A 21,344-nucleotide genomic window follows, 5' to 3' on the forward strand; every position below is an offset into this window, starting at 1 on the left:
CAGCTCTGGTCATGGTGATTAGGTCGTGTTCGAGTCGTGCTAGGTTAGGTTTATCTTTCCGCTTCATCTAATCAGTTGTTGCTGGGCATGCGCGTTTGGTTCCTCGAGCTCGGGAATTCGCTTCATATTTTTCAGTTGCAAGTTAGCGCTGGTCCTGTGTCTCTCTCGTCCCCGTCTTTTCTCGCGCTACGCCTCCCTTAAACATTCAAGAGAGAGTCATTCGTGCAAAATGAAAACCATTTATTTCCACTCGCGAATGTCATCCGTCGAGCACAGGCATTTTAACAAGGCTTCGTGGTTGCTAAACTACTACACCATACACTAAAATCATTTTTTTTTCAGTCGTGCCACTTCAGCTTTTCTCTTCCTCCAAACAGCTATGCTCTGACAGTTTGCAGCAGACCAACAATGAGTGAATGGCTTATGTACAATGCACTTGACATAAAAACAAAGTTTCATGGAGGATGTCAAACACTGCCATGTACAGAAGCTGAGCTCCTGAACCTGACTCAAAAGTCAAAATTAGGTTGTTTACCGTGACAGAAATAAACAAACAAACAAACTGCCAGCGCAAGCGCGCAAATGTGGAGACAGAGAAAACAAATTCAGTGAAAGATTACACAAGCGTGCACAGCGTAAAATTACACCGAAATGGCGGTGAATCATTACATCACTTGTCTTGTAATGCAGTTTCATTTCACTGCGCGCAAAGAATGTCTAAGAAAAAAATAATGTTGAAGAAATCAACACATCCTTTTGTTCTTAACACAAAACAACTGGCCTGCCATCGGCAGATTGCTGCTTGCACGCAGAGGTCAGCCAACAAATTCTAGCCTGCTTGTTGTCAACACAGTTGTCCCAGCTACCCCCAGTGGAACCAAAAGTGGCACTCCAGGTAGTGTACGCGAGTTTGTAGAAGACATGAAGAGAGCAGCGGAGGTCAGTACAAGGTGGAGGCATTAAAAAGGATCCTCCTCGAGAGGGATCGTCCCTTGCTCAGCTGTACTGCAAGGACTTCTGGCCAATAGCCAATCATGAGATGAGCTGCAAATAAAGCACGCAAACATGTCAGAACAAGTTGTTAACACACAACACATTCCACCACAGGCATCATCACCCCACCCCTGCTTCTGAGAGGTTGCGCTTTCCAACAAATATTAAACGGTGAACATGACTGTAAAAGTGTCAAAAGGATTGATCAGTTTGACAAGCAGCCCCATCAGCACTCAAATCCTTTCTTTCACATACCTTCATGTAGTTACATAATGTGAGCGCGGAGAAAAAAAAATGTATAAAGTGGGGGGAAGGTCTAAAGCACTGTTCAGTGCTTTCTCAAATGCCTTTTCATATACTCTCCACCATGCATTTCTTAACGCCCTAATGGAACAATTTCCACCCTGAAAACCGTATCAGAATGGTAATTTTTTTTTTTAACTTCAGGAAATGTAATATGCTTCATCTCATCATCATCAGCATGACTACACCCACTGCAGGGCAAAGGCCTCTCCCATGTCTCTCTAATTAACCCTGTCCTTTGCCAGTAGCAGCCAACTTCTTAATCTCTTCCGTCCACCTAGCTTTTTGCCGTCCCCTGCTACGATTGCCTTCTCTTGGAATCCACTCCGTTACCCTTAAGGACCAGCGGTTATCTTGCCTTCGCATTACATGCTCTGCCCAAGCCCACTTCTTCCTCTTGATTTCAACTAGGATGTCATTAACCCGCGTTTGTTCCCTCACCCACTCCGCCGCTTCTGATCTCTTAACGTTACACCTATCATTTTCCTTTCCATAGCTCGCTGCGTTGTCCTTAAAACTTTTTTATTTATGGCTAGAATCTCATGAAATTTTGCACACAGATGTATTTTTCTCTTCTGATTCCAAATATGTAATCATAATTGAGCTGGTGGTCTTAGATCTTACGAAGTATATAATGTAATTAGGTAATTTCTTACGCAGCTTTAATGAACTTTTTCGTTGCATTTTGTTGCTTTTATTTACATGAATTCATAGCCAGAGTTCCCATTCCCGATGACATTCTTCGTTTTTCTCTAAAGGCATGTCATCCTGATATACTATGTCGAGAGTGAAAGGTTGCAGTATTTTACACTGCAACTCATTAAGGTAATTGTAAATTGCTATTTATATGTGGCCTAAACAAAAAATGTAAGAATGTCATCGGGCATGGGAATTTGCTGGATTCATGTAATTAAAAGCAACAAAATGCAATGAAAAAGTTCATTAAAGCTGCATAAGAAATTACCTAATTACACTCAAGATAACTTTTGATCTAAGACCACCAGCTCAATTATGACTACATTTTTGAAATCAGAAGAGAAAAACACATCTGTGTGCAAAATTTCATCAGATTGTAGCCACAAATAAAAAGGTCAGTTTTAAAACCCTCGTCCCCCCTTAACAACCTGAAACTTCTTTGTTTGCCTCATCTTTGTCAGCATCATGTTAGGATACATCTAATGCATAAAAACCCACTTTTTTTTCTCAACAAAGCTATCTCTGTTTGGCAGATTAATTAATGTTCTCTGAAAATGCGCGTCAAAGCCTGGATATAATGAAATTGAGAAAAGTCTGTGCCTTTTAGTTGCATGCAGTTTTCACGTTAGGACGCAAAAGGACATTGCAGACTGGAAACCAAAGAAAGAAACTGATGCAGGTAAGATCACCTTGAAGATGTTTACAGTGAACCCGTTTTACTTGAAAGTATAAACAGTGAGAAACATTACACAATAGCGCAACAGCGGCAGCAACCTCCACCACCGTCGCGGCTCACACAACGCCATTACGATTCTTCCCGCAGGTGTAATGCTGAACTTTAATAGAACAAGATGAAGACATTTATGCCCGGCATGTTCTCTATCCCACTTTACTTGAGACGAAGCACCCAATTCCCACTCTGTCTGTTAGTGCGTGGTCTATGGAGACAAGTTTTTAGCTATGCTACCACTGCTCCAATGTGTAATGCGCTGTGCCGGTCGGCCTCCAAAACTTTTTTTTTTTCTTTCTTTCCTGAGGTTGGGGATGAGCTACACAACGTGTCAACCAATATGTGAGTAATGGTATAGGTGTGCCTTTGGCCTCTGCATAATACTTAATTTTAATGCGTGGAGTGACTTTTCATTTCAATTTCTGGTTAAAAAAAAATCACGTCAAATTCGCATAGAGTAAGTGAAGTTATTCCACTATTTCATCCAGGGAAAACCATCAGTAATGCTATGATTCACTGGCAATTTCTGACAAAGCACGAGAGGAACATCAGCGATGTCACAATTGCCTACGACATACTCAACACGAAAGCTAAAGCATATCTAAACTTGGTAACAGGTGGCAAGTCAGCAGACATGGGACCTACCGATCGCACTGTTGACTTGATGTACTCTTTCTTGCCGGACAGGTCATGATTAGGGTATTTGTCGAAAACCTGCACAAAAAGCAGATGGTGTTCACAGTTCAGAGGGTGCCTGAAAAGAAATCTCTCAGTACTTGCAAACAGGAAAATGGAATTACAAAAATGAAGGAAAGCAAGATGATTAGCCCTCAACAAACATTTTGCAAATTTTTCTTCTGAAGCCTAATTCAAAGAAGAAAAAAAAGTGTGCAAACTATGCAAGTGAACCCGGTATTTCAATTGGACAGACACCATAAATGTTATCTTCAAGTACAAAGGTCACAGCCATAGGCAAATGTACAATGAATACCCAGGCTGGTTTGTGGCAGCAAAAGGAGCCCATTGAAGCGTAGTCGCAACACTTCTTGTTTTGGCGATATCCCCTCCAGTTTGGTGACGTGATATGTGATGTCACATGACACGAAGTGGTTGTCATGACCACACGTTGTGTGGTCATGAAAATGGCTCAGTGAGCTCCTAGTACTTGGCGTAACACTTGGCATCAGCCCAGGTATGACACACGCCACCAAACAGCCCAACAAGCTCTTTAAGCTGTCGCACAAAAGTAAAAAGCTGACAGGCAGGCCAGAGCTTGAAAAAAAAAATTCCCTACTGGTATGATAAATATCACCACAGACAATTTAACTGTGGCATGGGTTTCAACCGAAATACATAAAGGCTCTGTTCATTACCGATTTGGAGTACAACTTCCCCCGTTACCACTTCACACAGGAACACACAGTGCTTCATGAGCAAATACCATAATGTACAGATGCATACAAATTTCAGGCACGAGCACAGCTATCACAGATTAAACACTGGTCTTGAAAAAAAAATTTTTATTAATGAAGTCACAGTTACAAAATCTTCAGGGAATATGTATTTTTGTGTGCTGATTCTAGATATGTCATTTAATTTCATGTAAAACAATTCCTTGAGCACTTATGCACTTTTTATGCTAGTATTTTGCAGAGAGTTTTGAAGAAAATTTGCTGCAGGAAACTCTGAAATGTATGCCATTGGGTTCTCTTGACACCAAGGAATACAATAAGGGTAAAATTGTCTTCCTGCCTATCAAAGAACTTAAGTTATAGAGTTTTGAAGTTGTCGCTTTAGAAATGAGAAGGAAAGTATGTATTCCTGTTTCTCAAGTGGCAGCTTCAGTACCCTATTACTCAAGTTCTATGAGAGCCAGGATGATAATTTTACCCTTATTGCATTCCTTGGTATCAAGAGAACTCAATGGCATACATTTCAGCGAGTTTCCTGCAGCAAATTTTCTTCAAAACTCTCCACAAAATACTTGCATAAAAAGTGCATAAGTGCTCAAGGAATTGTTTTACACGAAATTAAATGACATATCTAGAATCAGCACACAAAAATACATGTGCCCTGAAAATTTCATAACTATGACTAAATTAGCAAAATTTTCTTTTCAAGACCAGTGTCCCCCCTTAACAGAAAGGTGCCCAGCAAGAACGCAAGGCACCACAGGCAGATTCGATGCAAACAAAGGCACAGGCATGAACTGACCGCATGAATGACTTTCTTCATGGTGATCTCCTCGAGGTCCGCCCCATCCAGGATCTTCCTGATCAACTCCTTGATGTCTTCTTCCTGGGGTGACGCACAAATTGGCAGCACCGTGAGGCGTCATGGGAGACGACTGTCTGGAAGCTGGCGCTTCTACGCCAAACGAGTTACTCAGACCCCAGAGCCTTCCCTACCAGAAATAGGCTTCAACACTTGCGTCAACAAAGCCAGTTTCGAAATTCCCACTCTCGACCAAGTTCGAAATAGGCGTCACTGCCACACTGAAAAGTCAACAGCCATCAAATTTTTCATCATCTACAGGCCAAGCCCTTATGACGCCAGCACCAACAACCAATAATTTTGCACATACACAAACAATCACCCCGCATATCTGACCAGAATTTATTGCCACTAGTACTGAAACTCATGAGGAATGATGATGACTTGCACAGATCTTAGCAAACTATGGAAGTCCCAATAGCTGTGCTCGGTACACTTACCGCAAACCCCAAGATATAATGAACAAAAGCCACCACATGACAGCCAAATTTGTTACAAGTGGACTCAAGTTTACTGCATACATGAACTGGCAACTATCCATTCTTAAACTAGAACGGAACATGCAATCTAGAATGAAAATAGCTAGGCCAAGTGCTGTGCCAGCTACTGTGAGCAACGCGTAGTTTGACAGTGGCATTAGCCGTCTGTATCTCTTCAGGTACACTGACGTAATGTACACACAAGTAAAGAAAACATTTGAGAGCTAAAGAGCTGCATGTTAATGAAACCAATTCGGTAAGCTGAGTAACTCTTGCAAGGAAACCTAAATACAAATGTATTTAGGTTTTCAAACTTTGCACCACAATGAGGCTGTGTATTCTTAACACCAAGAAGGCTGAATGTAAGGCTGGTCAATTTTCTCTCCTAAGAGGACACACAGAAATGTGCACACTGATGTGAAATGTGCAAAGACAGAACACATCTCACTACAGCAGCCATTCATGCAAGGCTGGCATCCAAACTGCACACAGTAATCAAGAAGTCCAATAGTCGATCCGGAGCATTCCTTTTTCTCACAGTAAACCAAAACTCATGCTTCATTAAAACGCTGGCATCCAATCATGGAACAGAAGCAACACGCTCTGCGGTGTGCCCCATCTTGCCTTGCAAAGTTCGGAATGCGTTGAGTTTTAATCGTAATTTGGATTTTCAAACACTATGGCAAACTTTGAGCTCCTTCGCAGATTCAAAGCGATGCCCAGGACTACCAATTCGAACTCGCCACAACAGTTCTTGGTGTCTACACACATATTCAAGAAGTGAGTGTTTCAGCATGTGCAACTGGGAATAGTAGCAGCCTTCACTGCATGCTACATGACCGTGCCATAAGAAACGAAATAGGATTGGAGCTCACTGTGGGCTCTGTGCTGTCGGCGGCCTTGCTTGGTGGAGCCGCCGAGTCTCCCTTGCCGTCCGTGATGGGCTTCTCGTCTGCTTCGTCCTCCTCCTCCGATTCTGCATGGGACAGCAACAACTGACCACCACTCCTCCCTCCAAAGGAGAACCGCGCTACACTGGTTAGGAAAAGGTGAAGGCAGGCACGAAGGAACAACTAGACAAACAAAGCGCTCGGTCAGTCCAGACATTTCTTTCCACCTGCCTTCCGTTTTTGACTAACCGGTATAGCGCAGTTTTCCTGGACAATGAAAGACGAAATAACCCCGTCCTTGCCACAACTTCAATGCATACACAGCAGCCACAGTACTGCATTGCAGGTCAAATGTTTAGGGGAATTCCCCAAGGTGGAGCAGATTTGTAATTAGAGAGCAACTACTCATTGCCATCGACCCAAGCACAGACATATGGCTACAAAGGAAACTCTCAGAAACATCATAGTTAAAGAAACATTCGTCCTGATCTGGAAAACTGTCCAGGAAGGCAAAATTTTATGTTACTAATTTCTGCTACATCTAACTATTTCACTAGCTTTTACCAGTTCGTTAAAATGAGGTTTCACTGGACCTATCAAAACGACAATATACATATGCACACCTGCTCTCATGGTGACATTCAACTGATGCACTCCTCAATGCATTCATCAATGCACAAGTATTATGATTAAAAAAAGTGGCGTTTTGACAGGACAAAGAAAGACGAGGACAGGACGGGTGCTACACTTACAACTGAATGAAAACGAACTGCTCCTTTAGCTGACTACTTTCCCAGCGATGGGAGATTTTATTCCTTGTTCGTTTTCATTCATGTAAGTGCAGCACCTGTCCTGTCCTCACCTTTCTTTGTTCTGTTGAAATGCTACATTTTTTGTTGAGCATGTCTGACCAACTGGCCCCTCAGTATACTCTTAAACGCATAAGTAACCGATAAATTTTGTTTTCTAATTGTTTTGTGCACTACCTAGTGTGTTATTCTTCCACAAATTATCTCTGCTGCTCTCAGAACGACTGGGTAAGCGGGCCAGTCAAGCTGCCAGTGGGCAGCTTTTTCCACACCCCTTGCATGCCTTAATGCAAAAGCATTTCTTGGCTCATGAGCGACGTCACCGAAAGCTGAGGACAGAAGTTGTGGACAGAGCGTGTGCGCACAATCTAAATAAAAACAATGAAAAGAAAACGGCGGGGTAGGTAATAACTGAAACCGCGCCTCCGGTGTGCGAGACGAGAACGCTTCCACTCCGCCACGACGGTTCAATGTCTAAAGCTGAATAAGGGCAAGCCTAGTGAATGAATATGTTTGAGTTGTCAGTCTGAACCAATGGGCCAGAAATGAGGAACATCACTAAAGCAACCTTCATCATGAGGCTCCCTTCTAAGTGGACGGCAATTAAGCAGGAATCAACATGTAAGTCCATGGTCAACACGCACTCACCTTGCTTCCTCCTAGCCTTCTTCGCAGGTGTGGCTCTCTTGGCTGGCTCAGCCTTCTTTGGGGCTTCAGCTTTTTTTGCGGGCTCAGCTTTTTTCACAGGCTCGGCCTTCTTGGCAGGCTCAGCCTTCTTCACAGGCTCGGCCTTTTTTGCAGGCTCAGCCTTCTTGGCAGGTTCCGCCTTTTTCGCAGAATCCGCCTTCTTTCCGGAGTCTGCCTTTTTTGCAGACTCTGTCCCCCTCTTCGGAGTCTCCGCCTTCTTCGGGGGTTCCGCCTTCTTGGGATCTTCTTCCTCTTCCTCAGACCCGTCCTCTTGGTTTACCTCGTTCTTTTCGTTGGCCTCCTCTTCCTTGGACTCGTCCTTGTCGTCGGACTCGTCCTTGTTGTTTGCCTCTTCCTTGTCGTCAGACTCGTCCTTTTCGTCCGACTCGTCCTTCTTGTCAGACTCGTCCTGGTCTTCGTCCTCTTCTTCTTCCTCGGACTCGACAACCTTCTTGGCTGCTGCCTTCCTCTTCTTGGGGGCGGGTGTGCTTTTCTTGGGGGTCGGCTTGGCCTTCTTCTTGGCCGGCTTCTCCTCTTCCTCCTCTTCACTCTCCACTGAATTCTGCAGAGAGGGAAAGACAACACTTCAGTGACTGTCAAAACAAAACCCTAGAGATGCACTTCATCTTGGTGAACAACAGCCGATAAAAGTCTGAGGCGTCTTATCTCTGTCTTCGCGACCATCATTCATTGCTCATGGAAACAGACTACGGTAGAATCTCGGCGATACGAATTCCTAAAATTCGGTGCCCGGAGTGCATTATGCACAATGTGTGGAATTTTGGACACTCTGAACTCTCCCCAGTGCCACTACGGATGATATGAACATGCGAGCCACGATTGTACCCTCGAGCACTAAACGCTGCCCGTACATCACTAACGCTGCGACCACCAACTGCCACCGACGTCGCGATCAATCGTGTGGTACACATCGTGGGTAGCGAGCACGGCCATGAATAAATCTAGTCAGCTGTAAACAGATCTGCATCAATGGATTTTCTATGCTTTGCCATACAGTTTTTGTCCGCTGGGATGATATGAATTCTTTTCGCGACCCCGTGAGATTCGTATCACTGAGATCCTACTGTGCTCTCACCTCGCACAGAGTGTGCGGGGCTTGCTGATGCAGAATTGGTTCATGGCAAGGCTCGAGGTGCACCACACATGAACAAGAAATGGCAATAAATGCTTAAGGTCTTAAGTTATTAATGTCATTATAGAAAAGTCGTGATGACAATGCCTGCAAGGCAGTCAAAAGTTTTAGCTGAATATAAAAAGTTCTAATGTCCATGATATCACGATAGCATGCAGCAGAACACAACACCAGCTCAGAGTATGAAGACCAGGAGAGTGACAAGTACACTTCTTGGCCATGTCGAATTTCCTGCCCGCCGCACACTTGCAGTGTTCACAAGCAAACTCCCAGCCGTGTAGCTATTAAAGTGCTTGCCCATCGTGCTAAAATTGCAACGCTCGGCGGCAGCACGCGAAAGTGACAACTACGGTGAACTCACACGCTACCACAACTGGCGTGTCTTCGACAGCAACAAAAAGCTGGAGCTAGTAAACTGATGCCGATGTGAATAGCGGGAGCTCGTGGTGGAGGAAAAATTTTACGATGATGATGATGAGCCGTGGCCCCAGGCGCCATCTGTGGGCGGCACCTGGAAGTTCCTGTGCACGTGCGCGGCCTCCGCGATCAAGTGCACCGTTGCTCGCAGCCAGAGCTGACCGCGGAGACTATGGCGCACGCATTTAGAAGGCTATTCCCGTGTGGGTCGTGGAAAGTTTGGGTGCGGCCCTTATATGCATTTATACGGTAAATGCGAAACACAAACACTCACCTCAGCCTCACTCTCAGACTCCTCCTCATCGTCGTCTTCATCGTCAGCTGGCCGCTTCCGCCCTGCCTTTCCCTGCAACGTAAAGTATGGTAAGCACCGACTGTCACCAACACCCACACTCGCTACACCTGTGGGCAAACTCTGATTTGCTACACACAGAAGGGCATGGAAATGACACCTGTAACACTATACCCATCAAACACTAAAGTGCGGGCACCCAACACAAAACAGCAAGGTGGAGAGCGGAAACATATCCCACAGTTATGTACCAACAGCGATGTGCTGGTTTCCACAAAAATAAAGGCAAACAATTGTAACAAAACAGCTCACTACCATGCTGAAGTACGAGCAGGTATATTGTCATCTAAAGCAAAACTTCTGCTTGCCGCACTGAGAAAGTCCAATTAATCCAATCCAAACTTTCCCTCTGTCTGGCAGCAAAGTTCACAAAGACTGCTGCTAGACCATGCCGAAAAACAGCACAAGTCCCAGGGGAAAAATAGGTTGCCTGTAATCGTGACGGTTGTAAATGACTGAAAAATGAATTCACTGAGGTGCCCACAGCAGTGCATACCTTCTTGTCTGCTTTGGGTGTGGCCGTCTTCTTCCGCTTGGCCTGGCCCTTGGCCCCAGGGGATGGTCCGGCAGACTTTCCTGGAAAAACAATGACTCATTCTAACTGGCTACCAAGACTCACCACTTATTTACATGCGCTCACGCATATGAAAGCCCAAGCTTTTGGAGAGTAACCTCCATGGGGGCTGCTAAGGACAGAACACAGACTGCTTAAAACGACGGGTTACAGCAAGCTCCCCATAACCGCAAGATGCGCATGTTATGTGGCAGTGTAGTAACCATCTGAGAGAGCCTTCGATATTACTGCCATCGCCAAGAGTCTACTACAGTGCATGAAAATGGCCTCTGTTTACGTGAACAAAGTGGCACAAGCACTTTTATATTCTAGGCTCCCCATGCCTGTGATCCTGTGATCGGCTCTCTGACTTTCGTGCAAAACTGTGCTTCATCCTGTTTTGCAAATCCTACGGCCACCACAAAAAAAGGAAAAGGATGGGTGTTATGTTCAAGAGGCAGGGAGAGAGCACAATGGGTTGGAGAACAAACACGAGTCACTGACATCCTAGCTGACATCAAGAAGAAGAAAAGGGGTTATCAGCTGGCCATGTGATGTGAAGGGAAAGCGAGTGATGGTCCTTAACAGTAACGGAGTGAATTCCAAGCAAAGAAAAGTGCAGCAGATGGGGCATGAGGATTGGGAAGCGTGAGGTGGTTGCAGCTGGCACAGGAAAGGGTTAACTAGAGGTCAATAAGTTAGGCCTTTTGTCCAGCAATGGACACAGTTAGGATGATGATGATGCTCACTCTTTGCTGCTGCCTTCTTGGTCGCTGGCAGAGGCTTCTTGTTGTCAAACGGCTGGAGGAGGAAGCTGAGGATGCGCTCCGTGCACTCCTCGACCGTACCGCCCTTCTCCAGGTCCAGCACGCCGAGCACCTCCCTCTGAGCAGCCTTCTTCAGCCTGCATTCATTCATTGTTTAACCCACAGGGTGCTTCACTCTATAGACACGTAGCGCCATCTCTTGAAGGCTCCTGCAACTTTGCAGGAACTACACTCAAAACTACCCCCCATTTTATCTCTTCAAACAGCATTCAAGCAAAGAGGCCAGGCCGAGCACTCACTTTGACACCATCTTCTGTCTCTTGATGTACTCGGCCGAGTCCTTGTCAAAGGGGAACCCACTGAACTTGCGCAGGTTCTTCTTGATCTCGGACGGCTGCACAAAACAACAGACTTTCTTTACAAATCATACAAGGCAAGAACGAAAGTACACATTAAAGTTAACTATTTCTTTGGACCAGGGATTTTGAAGACTGGATTCTGAAGAAAACTTGAGTTCTTTGGAGTGGTTTTTGGCTTCCCTGAGCATATAAATCTGTATGCATGCCTCAAACCCTGGCTTGTTTTGGGACTTATCGCACACTAAATATGCTGACAGCAGACTGTTTCATTAGACAGTCATTATTTATTAATTGAATAGGGACATTAGCAGCGGAACAGGCTGCTAATAGCATTTAAGTATGATTACTCCCAAAATGAAGTGGGCTAAAGGTGGGGGTTGCAGCAAGTTCCGATTCAGATGCCCGGGGAAACCAGAAAGCACATAAAGGACCCCAACAGTTCCGCAGAACCCCTACTCTGTAGCATCCTGCAGTGGCAGGCATGGATGCACCTGGGAGCAGGGAAGACAGCAACTCACCGCCCCTGGGCGTCCGAAGAGGAGCCGGTGGAGGACCTTGAGGCTGTCGGAGCGCTCGCGGCTGATGTTGTGCTCGATGCGGGGACACTCGCCCAGAGGCGTGCCCTTCCCCTGTTCGGGCGGGGGCCGCTCACGGGTTGCCGTCCGGAAGCTCACGTCCAGACGCTCCACCTTCTTGCGCTGCCGAGCACCCGACAACTCCAGGGGCTGGTCCAGCAGGCCCACTGTGCACACACCGAGGGTCACACATTCATCACTAATGGCACCTTGGTTGGGACCATCACCAATACAGCAGACAAGTCAAGAGAAAAGAGGTGCTCGTTATGGCATACATGACTGAAGCCAACAACCACCAAAAGCAAGGAGCATTGGGGATGTTTTTTTCAAAGCCTGTGGCGTAATTAATTGGAGATTAATAGTGTAATTATTTCATCGGCTAAAGATAACCCGTAAGAAAGCAGAAGAAGAACAACCAAATGCCGCCGGTGGGACCCGAGCCCACGACCTCCGTATTTCGCATCCAGTGCTCTACGAAGCTACGACAGCACCTGTCCAATCTGCTGCTTTCGGAGGTATTCATGTCTAGCGTAACTGAACCTTCAGAGTGTTCACCAGTGCCACCCTTGTCCATAGCGACACGAGTGCCACGTAGGAACGTGATCAAACGGTGAGGGCAGAGGCTCTGCAAGAACCCTCTCATGCTACCCATGGCATCATGACTGCCAGACTTGAGAGCCTCGTTAAACTATTAAGCAGACATGTGAAGGGAAAAGCACAACAGAGCGAAATAATATTTAGCTAGCTTTAAATACTTCCAAACACGTGAGAAGGATAACGCTTTTGTTTGTTTAACCCCCCCCACCTGTATTCGGGATGGGGCTCTTATAAAAAGTTAAAGGGACTATGAAATAAATTTATCGAGATTACGTAAAGATAGGCAATCCATCACTCGTCACCCCAGCGCAAGAATTTTCGAGCTAGCATCAATAACAACGAAGTTATAGACGATTAAAAATCACGCTCCTCCTCTCCCCCCTCAACTCATACGCGCGGGGCACCATAAAAAAATTTTTAAAGAAAACAGCTCCAGGACTGGGCTCCGCCCATGAATACGTCATTCGCTGACGTTCGGTTTAAGACTTCCGGTTGTCCCACTCCCGAGGAGCAGCGTGTGTCGGCAGCGTCTCTCCGGTCTCTGCGCTTTCTTGGCTCCCGAACTCGCAACAGAAAGAGGCAGCAGAGGTAAATTGAAAACATATGCGCGAAGGCAATGCCCTGGATCGCGCTTGCCCGAGGGGGGCGCACGGCGGCTCGAGCAGACGATTTTCACCGCTACCGGAAGTGTGCCCGTGACGTCGTAGCTGCTGCGGCTCGAGCGAATGACAGCGTGAGGTGGCCTGCCGACGTCATGGGACTAGTGACGTCTGTTTTCCTGGTTTTGGTTTCAGAATTGCTCCCTACGAAGACACCAATCGGCCCGCGAATTTTAAAAAACACGCGGTTTTTAAGAATTCATAATAAATTGCCGGCTCAGTTCTAAACACTCATACTTGGTGTCAATGCTTCTGAGCATCACTTCTAACATTTACAAGCGGCTTTTAATTCTTTGCATGGTCCCTTTAAGGATAAAGTGTGGTCACCATCAAAAGTTGCAGTTCAGCGCTTTAGTCTGTTTCCTCCCACTCATTCACTGAGCTGGTTCACCACATGACGCTAGTGGCCCCGCACCAGAAGCAAAGTCCTCCTCTGAGAGGCGATGCTGCACTTACGCCTTGGCTCCTCCTCCTCGCCGCTCTCCTCGGCAGAGTCACCATCTTCCTGCTTGGCCTCTGGGGGCGCCTTCTCCTCTGGCGCCTGCAGGCGACACACACAAAAAGCAAGGCCACTCAGCACTCGCCAGCAGTGGCAGCTTAGCAGGGTAGCCCTCGCATCCGGCCACAGCTTCAAGCCAGTCCCTGTTCCCCATGTTCTCACACATACCGGCTCCTGAGATGGTTAGTGCAGCAGTTTGACAACACTGCAACAATTTCAGTGCCTGCGCGCATCATATCTTCCAAAAAAGAAACCTGAAACCGCACGCCTCCACAAATAAAAAGGGGGAGAAACGTCACAAATACAGTCCAACACTTTGGTGAGCAGAAAGGCTAGTGTCTGAAGTGTTGCAACGACTGAAGGACTTGATTTGATTTGATTTATTGGGGTTTAACGTCCCACAGCGACTCAGGCTATGAGGGACGCCGTAGTGAAGGGCTCCGGAAATTTCGACCACCTGGGGTTCCTTAACGTGCACTGACATCGCACAGTACATGGGCCTCTAGAATTTCGCCTTCGTCAAAATTCAGCCTCCGCGGACGGGATCGAACCCGCGTCTTTCAGGCCAGCAGCCGAGCGCCGTAACCACTGAGGCACCGCGGCGGGCAACGACTGAAGGTCCACTCCATATCCATGACTGGTTACTTAGAAACAATGCAATGCCAGTGGCCACAATCTCTGCTTTCAGATTCACACTTCAACAGAGGTTCACTAATACATTCACCTTTCTTTTCTGGAGGGTGTGCCTCAAACAACAACAAAAGTAGTCAATCTGCAGGAGTGTGTTCAACAATAAGTCCCTCGGCACTTGGTCAAGGCACTGGCAACCTCCATAAAAAAATTAGAGGCTCACTAGCAATTCATTCATTTTTAACACAAAATTCTCGCAGAGCAAAGTCAACTAGATTATCATCTATAAACTTTGCACACGTCAATTCTGAATTTCTTTCAGTTCTTCAGTTCTTCACACTCGAAACCAAAATATCTACCCGAAAAACGCCTTGTGTCCACACCGCATTGGAAAGATAGCACTGCCTGGTGTCACACATACCCAGTTCATGAAGAAACAGTGCAGCTCTCTTTCAATATACAAATGGCCATGCAAATTTTGGTGACACATACTGGAAAATGGGACTAAAGCTCAGGAAATATTGTGGACACACAAGAAGTATGGACAAGCATACCAAAAGAATTTGTGCAGTTCCAGTTAGGCACTCGGAAAACCTGAGTCCACGAGTTGAAGTGCCACGAAAGGCCTTCTCTTTCATGAATACTCCCATAAAGTGCAGACATGTCTGCCAGAGGTTGAATATGTAAGGACATGCCACACATTCTAACAGCATGCCTGTCAGAGCATAAATAACGAAGTGCACGATTATCTTAAATTCATGAATGTACACTGTGAGCCTTTTGTCTACTGCACCCAAAGTGGCTACTCAGACCAAAAGAACTCCTGAAGCTACTCTTTTTACAACTGATGCACCAATCATATAAGGAATTGCTACTTAAAAAATAGCAAGCGCTGTAATATGCGTAGAGCTTCACAGAATGAACACAGGAGCGAAGTTTGGCTTCAAATGCGCTTGTAGTCTCGGACATTATGGTTTTTCTTGGAGAAACACATACTTTTCAGAACACACACTTGAAATCAATAATTCATTTAATTTACATCCTGCACATTGTTTACATTGTTTCTGTGCTTGCAAAATGTGTAAGAAGACTTGAAATTGCAGAGGATATGAAACAGCACCCCCCGGACACCGGTACCGCTAGAATATTGCCTAAACACAGTAATGTGTAGACCAAAAATGCACTGCCTGCTAAGAGAAGCAGTGAACGCCACAATACGTCACTCATGTACAACACAGACTGCAATGGTACCATGAAACACCAGGAGTGTTTGGTGAAAAGTACATGTGTGTCTTAGTGCAAGAAAAAGTACAAAAACAGTTGAAAACGAACTAAAAAGCACACTGACTTATGAACTCTTGAGATCAATATGTATCACTTGTCTTTCACCATTTCATTCCTACACCAGATGAATATAACTCCAGCGCCAAAAAATATTCTTCACATGAAGTTCTATAACCAGCAGTGACAGTCTTATCCAGACATGGCTCCCTGCAGTTTCAAAATCATAGCGGCTCAGGGTGCCAGCATCAGATTGATTTCTATGAGCAAAAGTATTTACCTACAATGCACACGGAATGTCTCCAAAAACACACATACAGCTATTTTTTACAGCACGGGAGTTAACACCTCCAACTCTGACAGAATAGCCCAGTGTTGATTTTTCTACCGTACAGCGCATGTATTCATGGCCAGAGTAGAGGGAACCACAGGGAGGAGAATCTGCTCAAAATGAGATTAACTGCACGTCTGCAAAACCACTGCACACACACACGCACACCGCCAAGGCTAATAGACACGGCAGAACCATTACTACAAATGTGGCAACTTCAACCACTCGGGCGCATATTTGTACTTCACTGGACGAGAATACTATCTGCATCGCCGTTTAAGGAATAAACATGAAATTGGCGAAAGCCACGGCGACGCAAGGATAGCTCGTTGGCATAGTTTTCATTCGCGTCAGTTTTGCCGGTTGCGTTTCTTTCGATTAATGGACTTTGGCAAACTTTGCAGATTTTTAAGTGTAAGAGCAGAACGGCTCGGGCTCGCAGTAAATTGTGCACAGCCTTAAATAAAACGCCAAAGACAGTACACGAGTGTTTCAAGGGACCTCTGTTGCGAATTCGCGCCTCAGCAGTGTCACCATTGCGGCAGGGTTTTACAAACACAAGTAACCTCGCGAAAAACATGCTGACCAACTAAGCATGGCAGCGTAAGCGCACAGTTGCATGTCCGAAGACGCTGAGCTGTCGAAACAAAACAAAGATACGGTTTACAGAAGCAGGCTTTCTTTTTTTTTTTTTTTTTCTGCGACACGTGGTAGCTGAGTAATTTTTTTTTCGCTCTTGCCGACGACGCAGGGCGCATGTGATGCAACGATTTGAACACCACTCAAGACTAGACAGCAAACACACGAAGACCCGAAGCCTGCCGTCTCGGCCTGCCGTCGCAACAGTGAGACGTCCACGCAAGATAGACGAGCCGCAAACATAGAGGACGCGCCGACAACACAATCGCGGAAGTCCGCTCTACCTGCATCACGCCGACAAACGGGCGCCAATGGCAGCAAGTATTTTCTCAGCCTCCGCAGCCTCGCTGGCACCGGCCGGAATCACTTGGCGAGCGCTCGAACCGCTCGCAACTGTTCGACACAGCGGCTGTTTTAAACCTGAACGGGGAAGACTGCACAACCTGCCGCGGCCAAGCGCAAGACGGGGAGGCAACACAGCGACTACGCGCTTAGGCCTAAGGGGCCTATCCGCGCGCCCGTTTTGCCATTGTTTTTAACGGGATCTAGTCCTAACGTGATCCGCGAAAAGTGCGCTGCCGGCCGGACGGATTGCCCTCCGCAGCGCTGTCAGTGAGTCTCGCAATGCTATTCGCGCTCAACGCTCGGGAGCCGCGGGGCATGCACGTACCACGACGCTTTCCACTCACATTTTTCACGTTGTTTTCAACCGGCACGCTCTCCGACTCCGACATCACGGCTGCGCCCCGAACCTGAACTTGCGTTCAAAATGGCGGGTAAACGAGTTCGCCGCGATTTCAACCAATCGCAGAGCCGCGCAAACAACTCCCGGCAAAATTGGACTGAAATTACTCGTTTATTGTGATCATATTTTCGTTAAAACAGTTTTTAAGATTGTTCACGAGATTGTTAAAATCGAATTCTCGTCTTTCCGTTTCCAACGCTGTGATGTGATGCAAATTCAGTTTCTAGCGCGAAATTTTAAACACCAAACGTGTACCTACTTTTGCCCACGCTTGTAGCTCGGATGTGCTTTTGTATACAAGACCCTTCAGACATTTAGAGATATTGCGAAAACATCTTTAATGGAGCGCGAAGTCCTTTCTTAAGAATTTGGGGTAACTCTTTCTGGTTTGGAGAGGCTGCAGAGCTAGAGTGTTACTCAGCGTAGACGAACCGCAGTGCCAGTTCGGTTGCTACATGGCTGGCAGCCTGACACTGAACAGAGTTAGCGGCAACAGGACCCAGGACGATAAAAGAAGTGGGAAGCATCGGTACCAGCATAAAAGTAAAAACGGAGGGACACACAGTGCTACCGAACTGCTCTCAACCGAACACTGAACTGAGTCTGTGCGCATGTGCAGACGTCATCCCCAACTGCAACACAGCAAAAATAGTGCAGCTATTTCTTCTAATCTCCTATTATTTTCTCCTTTGGCTGAGAGCGAGCGAAGAACAGGAAAATTCAAGTTCGTCGTCGGTGATGATAACAGAATGTTCGCTTAAGCATTTTATTAAACCAAAAGGCATTTGACACTGCGCTTCTGGGCCATTCTTTCAAAACTTTGCGAGTATAAGGCATCACCGCAGGATTCCTTTTTCTCTCTTCCAGCGGGCTTGGCGGGCCTTGTATGACAGAATTTCAGTCGTATTGCTAAAGTTTCGCCAACGGCAAGGGGAAAAAAACGTGACAACAAATTTCTTGAAGTTCGTGCAGTAATATTTCCGTACCCGTAAAGCATATATCACTGAATTTTGTATACATTGGTAAAGTTTTCATAAAACACAGTGTACAGAACACAATATAAAACACGGCTTATTTCTTTTCTAACATTAACCCCTCCAAAGCTTGGAAAAAGCTGCCTCTGCGCAAAGTTTGCGAAACTCAAAATAATACTAAAGAAATTGAGAAGCAAATATAAATTTCCTCTCAAAGTCTTCAGGCATATGCTTGAAAAATGCTTTTAAGTTATTCACAGCCAAAGTTCACGAAATAAACAGCGCCAATGCATAAAAATGTCTCATTATAGTGGCTGTACCCACTGCACCACAATACTGTGCAACATGTTTTTAATGCTTATGGCTATTCATACAATGCACAGTATTTGCACAGAATATAAATAATATCGTGTTTTTTTTTTAACGTCATCCCAAGTGAGTGTGTTTCTGCGCTTAATTGAAGTTTGGGAAATATTTTCATCTGCGCAAAAGATATGCGGCGAATCTTATATTCATTAGTAGATGCTTCTGCGCAGACTGCAGGGATAAGTGTTTACGGGTATAGCTTATTTATTCCTTCATATAAAGACCTCCAAATACAGCAAAAACTCTCCGATATGCCAAGTTTGCAAAAATTTTAGAATAAGTAACCACAGGCGATATGGCGCGACGCGTACTTTCTTCTCCCCCTCTCCTGTATTCTCTCTTTCCTTCTCTCCTCCGTTGCGCATCACCTTCCAGAGGGTGATGCCTTACGATGCCTCTTTCTATCTTCCTTCTTTCCTTTATTCATCTCTTCTCTCACGGCGCGGTTCAGGTGTGCATTGAGACAGTTGCCACGTATTTCTCAAGCAAAATTCGTTGGCGGAGCATGAACCGTGCGGTAGGCGTATCGTCTGTGAATTTGTCTATTACTTCGCCTGAACGAACTGTACGCGTCACATTCGGCGGAAGCGAATCAGACCATCAGTTTTCTTCAATGCATTCTTAAAACACAGGTTGATAATGTTTTGTTTTCAGTATCATCATCATCACCTGCAGCAGCAGCAGCCTGACTATGCCCACTGCAGAAAAAAGGCCTCGCCAACCTTGAATTGGTGAATTTATGACGCTGTAGTTATGCTATAGTAAAACATCCGCCAATCCAGAGGCGGTACATTTCTCTTCTCGTCTCTTGAAGCCACTGCGTTCGAGCATCTGCCAAGCGTTTCTCAATGAAGCGTCACCCACGGTTGCTATCTGTATTTTACAACACGACTTTTATAACAAAGCTCAGCGTTATTGCCGTGCGGAGTCAGAAGTATACGAACCAAATACATGTTTGCATTGAAGGGACAATGAGGAAAAAGTGGTGCTGTCCTTTATAGAAGCGCATTCTAAAGACACAGACGTTACTGGGCGATTTCAGACAACATCATGCAAAGGATGTCTGGCCTAGTCGTTGGATTTATCTGATATTTTCATCGGTCATTGTCCGATGACTGGAAAAAAATGTTAAGGGATCTGCAGTTATTTTTCTCTAGAAGAAATATTTCGAAGCACGACTCCCGCGGTGAAGTTAGCCACGTGCCTTTGGTGGCGAATAAATATAACACGAGGAGATGCTTGAAAATTTATACACGAAATATATGGCTGCTGTGCAGTGCGCGAAGTTATTTTTGACAATTTTTTACTATGTTCTTTTTCTTGAAAAAAAAACTGAAAACTTGGCGCACGTAATTTTTTTTTTACATTAAAAGTTTTTTATCTAAAAGAAGAAATAAGCTGTATCCGCAAACGTTTAACTATCCACTATAGTTTAACGCTGCATTCTCTTGTTTACAAATTAATGCAAAGTCCACCGGCATATCTTTTAGGGCTAAAGAGGTATTATTGTGCAGACTTCAAGAAACCATTAAAACTTTGGATGGCGATTCATTAAAAAATAAATATTTTTGATATTTTTGGTATTCGGAACAGATATTGCACGATGAAAAAACAGCGCAAGGAACGGGACGAAAACACGAAGGAAGAAGACACAGAACTAGCCCGGCATCTTGCACTTCTGAGATATTGCACATTATATGACGATCCATAATCGAAAAACATCTATTGCATCATGTATCACATTACATGTATCACATTATATTTGCATGTTGCGTAATATGACTATTCGTACTATATTTGCGGTCTGGCGCCGTCTGGTTGCCCACCGTGTCTTACTTGCAAACCAGAAGCCAGGTGAACTTGAATATCAGGGTAGAGGGGCATCAAGGTCCCGCCTTCGTATTCTGCCTCTCTGGCGTCCGTATACACAGAGCAAATGAATACGTGCCTTCCCTGCACGACGCAAACACGCGGCGGCATAACCCACCTCCTGTGGGACTGCCCTGGCTTCGCCACCGGGCGTATACTGAGATCGCCCCCATACGGCTCGAACTAACGCGCCCTTCTACCAAGTGACTCTAATGTCCAAATGGTGTTATATGACTCCTTTAGTGGCCTGATCAGAGCGATGTGAAGTGACTGACGACGCCTCAGGACAGATATATTTATTTAAACAAACGCGCGGTAGAATGAGTGCTACCGTCGTAAATGCAGACAATTTCACAGTGAGGCGTAACAAGCTTGGTCGCTATATATGTCGGCCATATGGAGCAGAAAGCTGATTTAGATAAAGCGATCGACACGGAAGCCTAATCCTTACTCTGGTCCACAGTTCTTGAAAAGGCGACTTAACGGGTATACTCCGTGTGATCTCAATTTCCATTATAGGTCGCTGAAATGAAGAGCTTTTTAAAGAACGATGAAAAGAAAGTTACGCCTTTTCTGACACACAAATATCAACTAATTATTTAAATAGGTAAAGAGAATGGAATAGAGCACATTTCAGTAAATATGGCGGCAAACTTCTGTGCGACCGACCCATGCGGCGACTTAACGGGTGATCTCAATTTCCATTATAGGTCGCAG

The 21,344-nt window shown here is 45.5% G+C and overlaps 1 protein-coding gene across 2 annotated transcripts; it reads right to left on the reverse strand.

Annotated features, from left to right (window-relative positions):
• Positions 1–223: 223 nt before the first annotated feature.
• Positions 224–17,493, reverse strand: LOC149334956 (uncharacterized). Of its 2 annotated transcripts, XM_089551635.1 has the most exons (12): positions 17,363–17,493; positions 13,750–13,834; positions 11,981–12,204; positions 11,403–11,497; positions 11,086–11,240; positions 10,280–10,359; positions 9,706–9,777; positions 7,823–8,423; positions 6,351–6,451; positions 4,937–5,020; positions 3,368–3,436; positions 224–1,044 (listed from the first exon to the last, which is right to left on the reverse strand). In XM_089551635.1, the coding sequence occupies exons 1-12, from the start codon at positions 17,405–17,407 to the stop codon at positions 1,033–1,035; spliced, it is 1,623 nt and encodes a 540-aa protein (XP_089407761.1). In that variant the 5' UTR covers positions 17,408–17,493; the 3' UTR covers positions 224–1,032. The 2 variants fall into 2 exon arrangements, with proteins under 2 accessions (XP_089407761.1, XP_089407762.1); XM_089551636.1 differs by lacking the exons at positions 224–1,044; positions 3,368–3,436 and having other exon boundaries at positions 4,949–5,089.
• Positions 17,494–21,344: the final 3,851 nt, after the last annotated feature.

The sequence above is a fragment of the Amblyomma mixtum genome, chromosome 7, assembly GCF_055824585.1.
Source record: "Amblyomma mixtum isolate Tamu chromosome 7, ASM5582458v1, whole genome shotgun sequence".
NCBI classification, from domain to species: Eukaryota; Metazoa; Arthropoda; class Arachnida; order Ixodida; family Ixodidae; genus Amblyomma; species Amblyomma mixtum.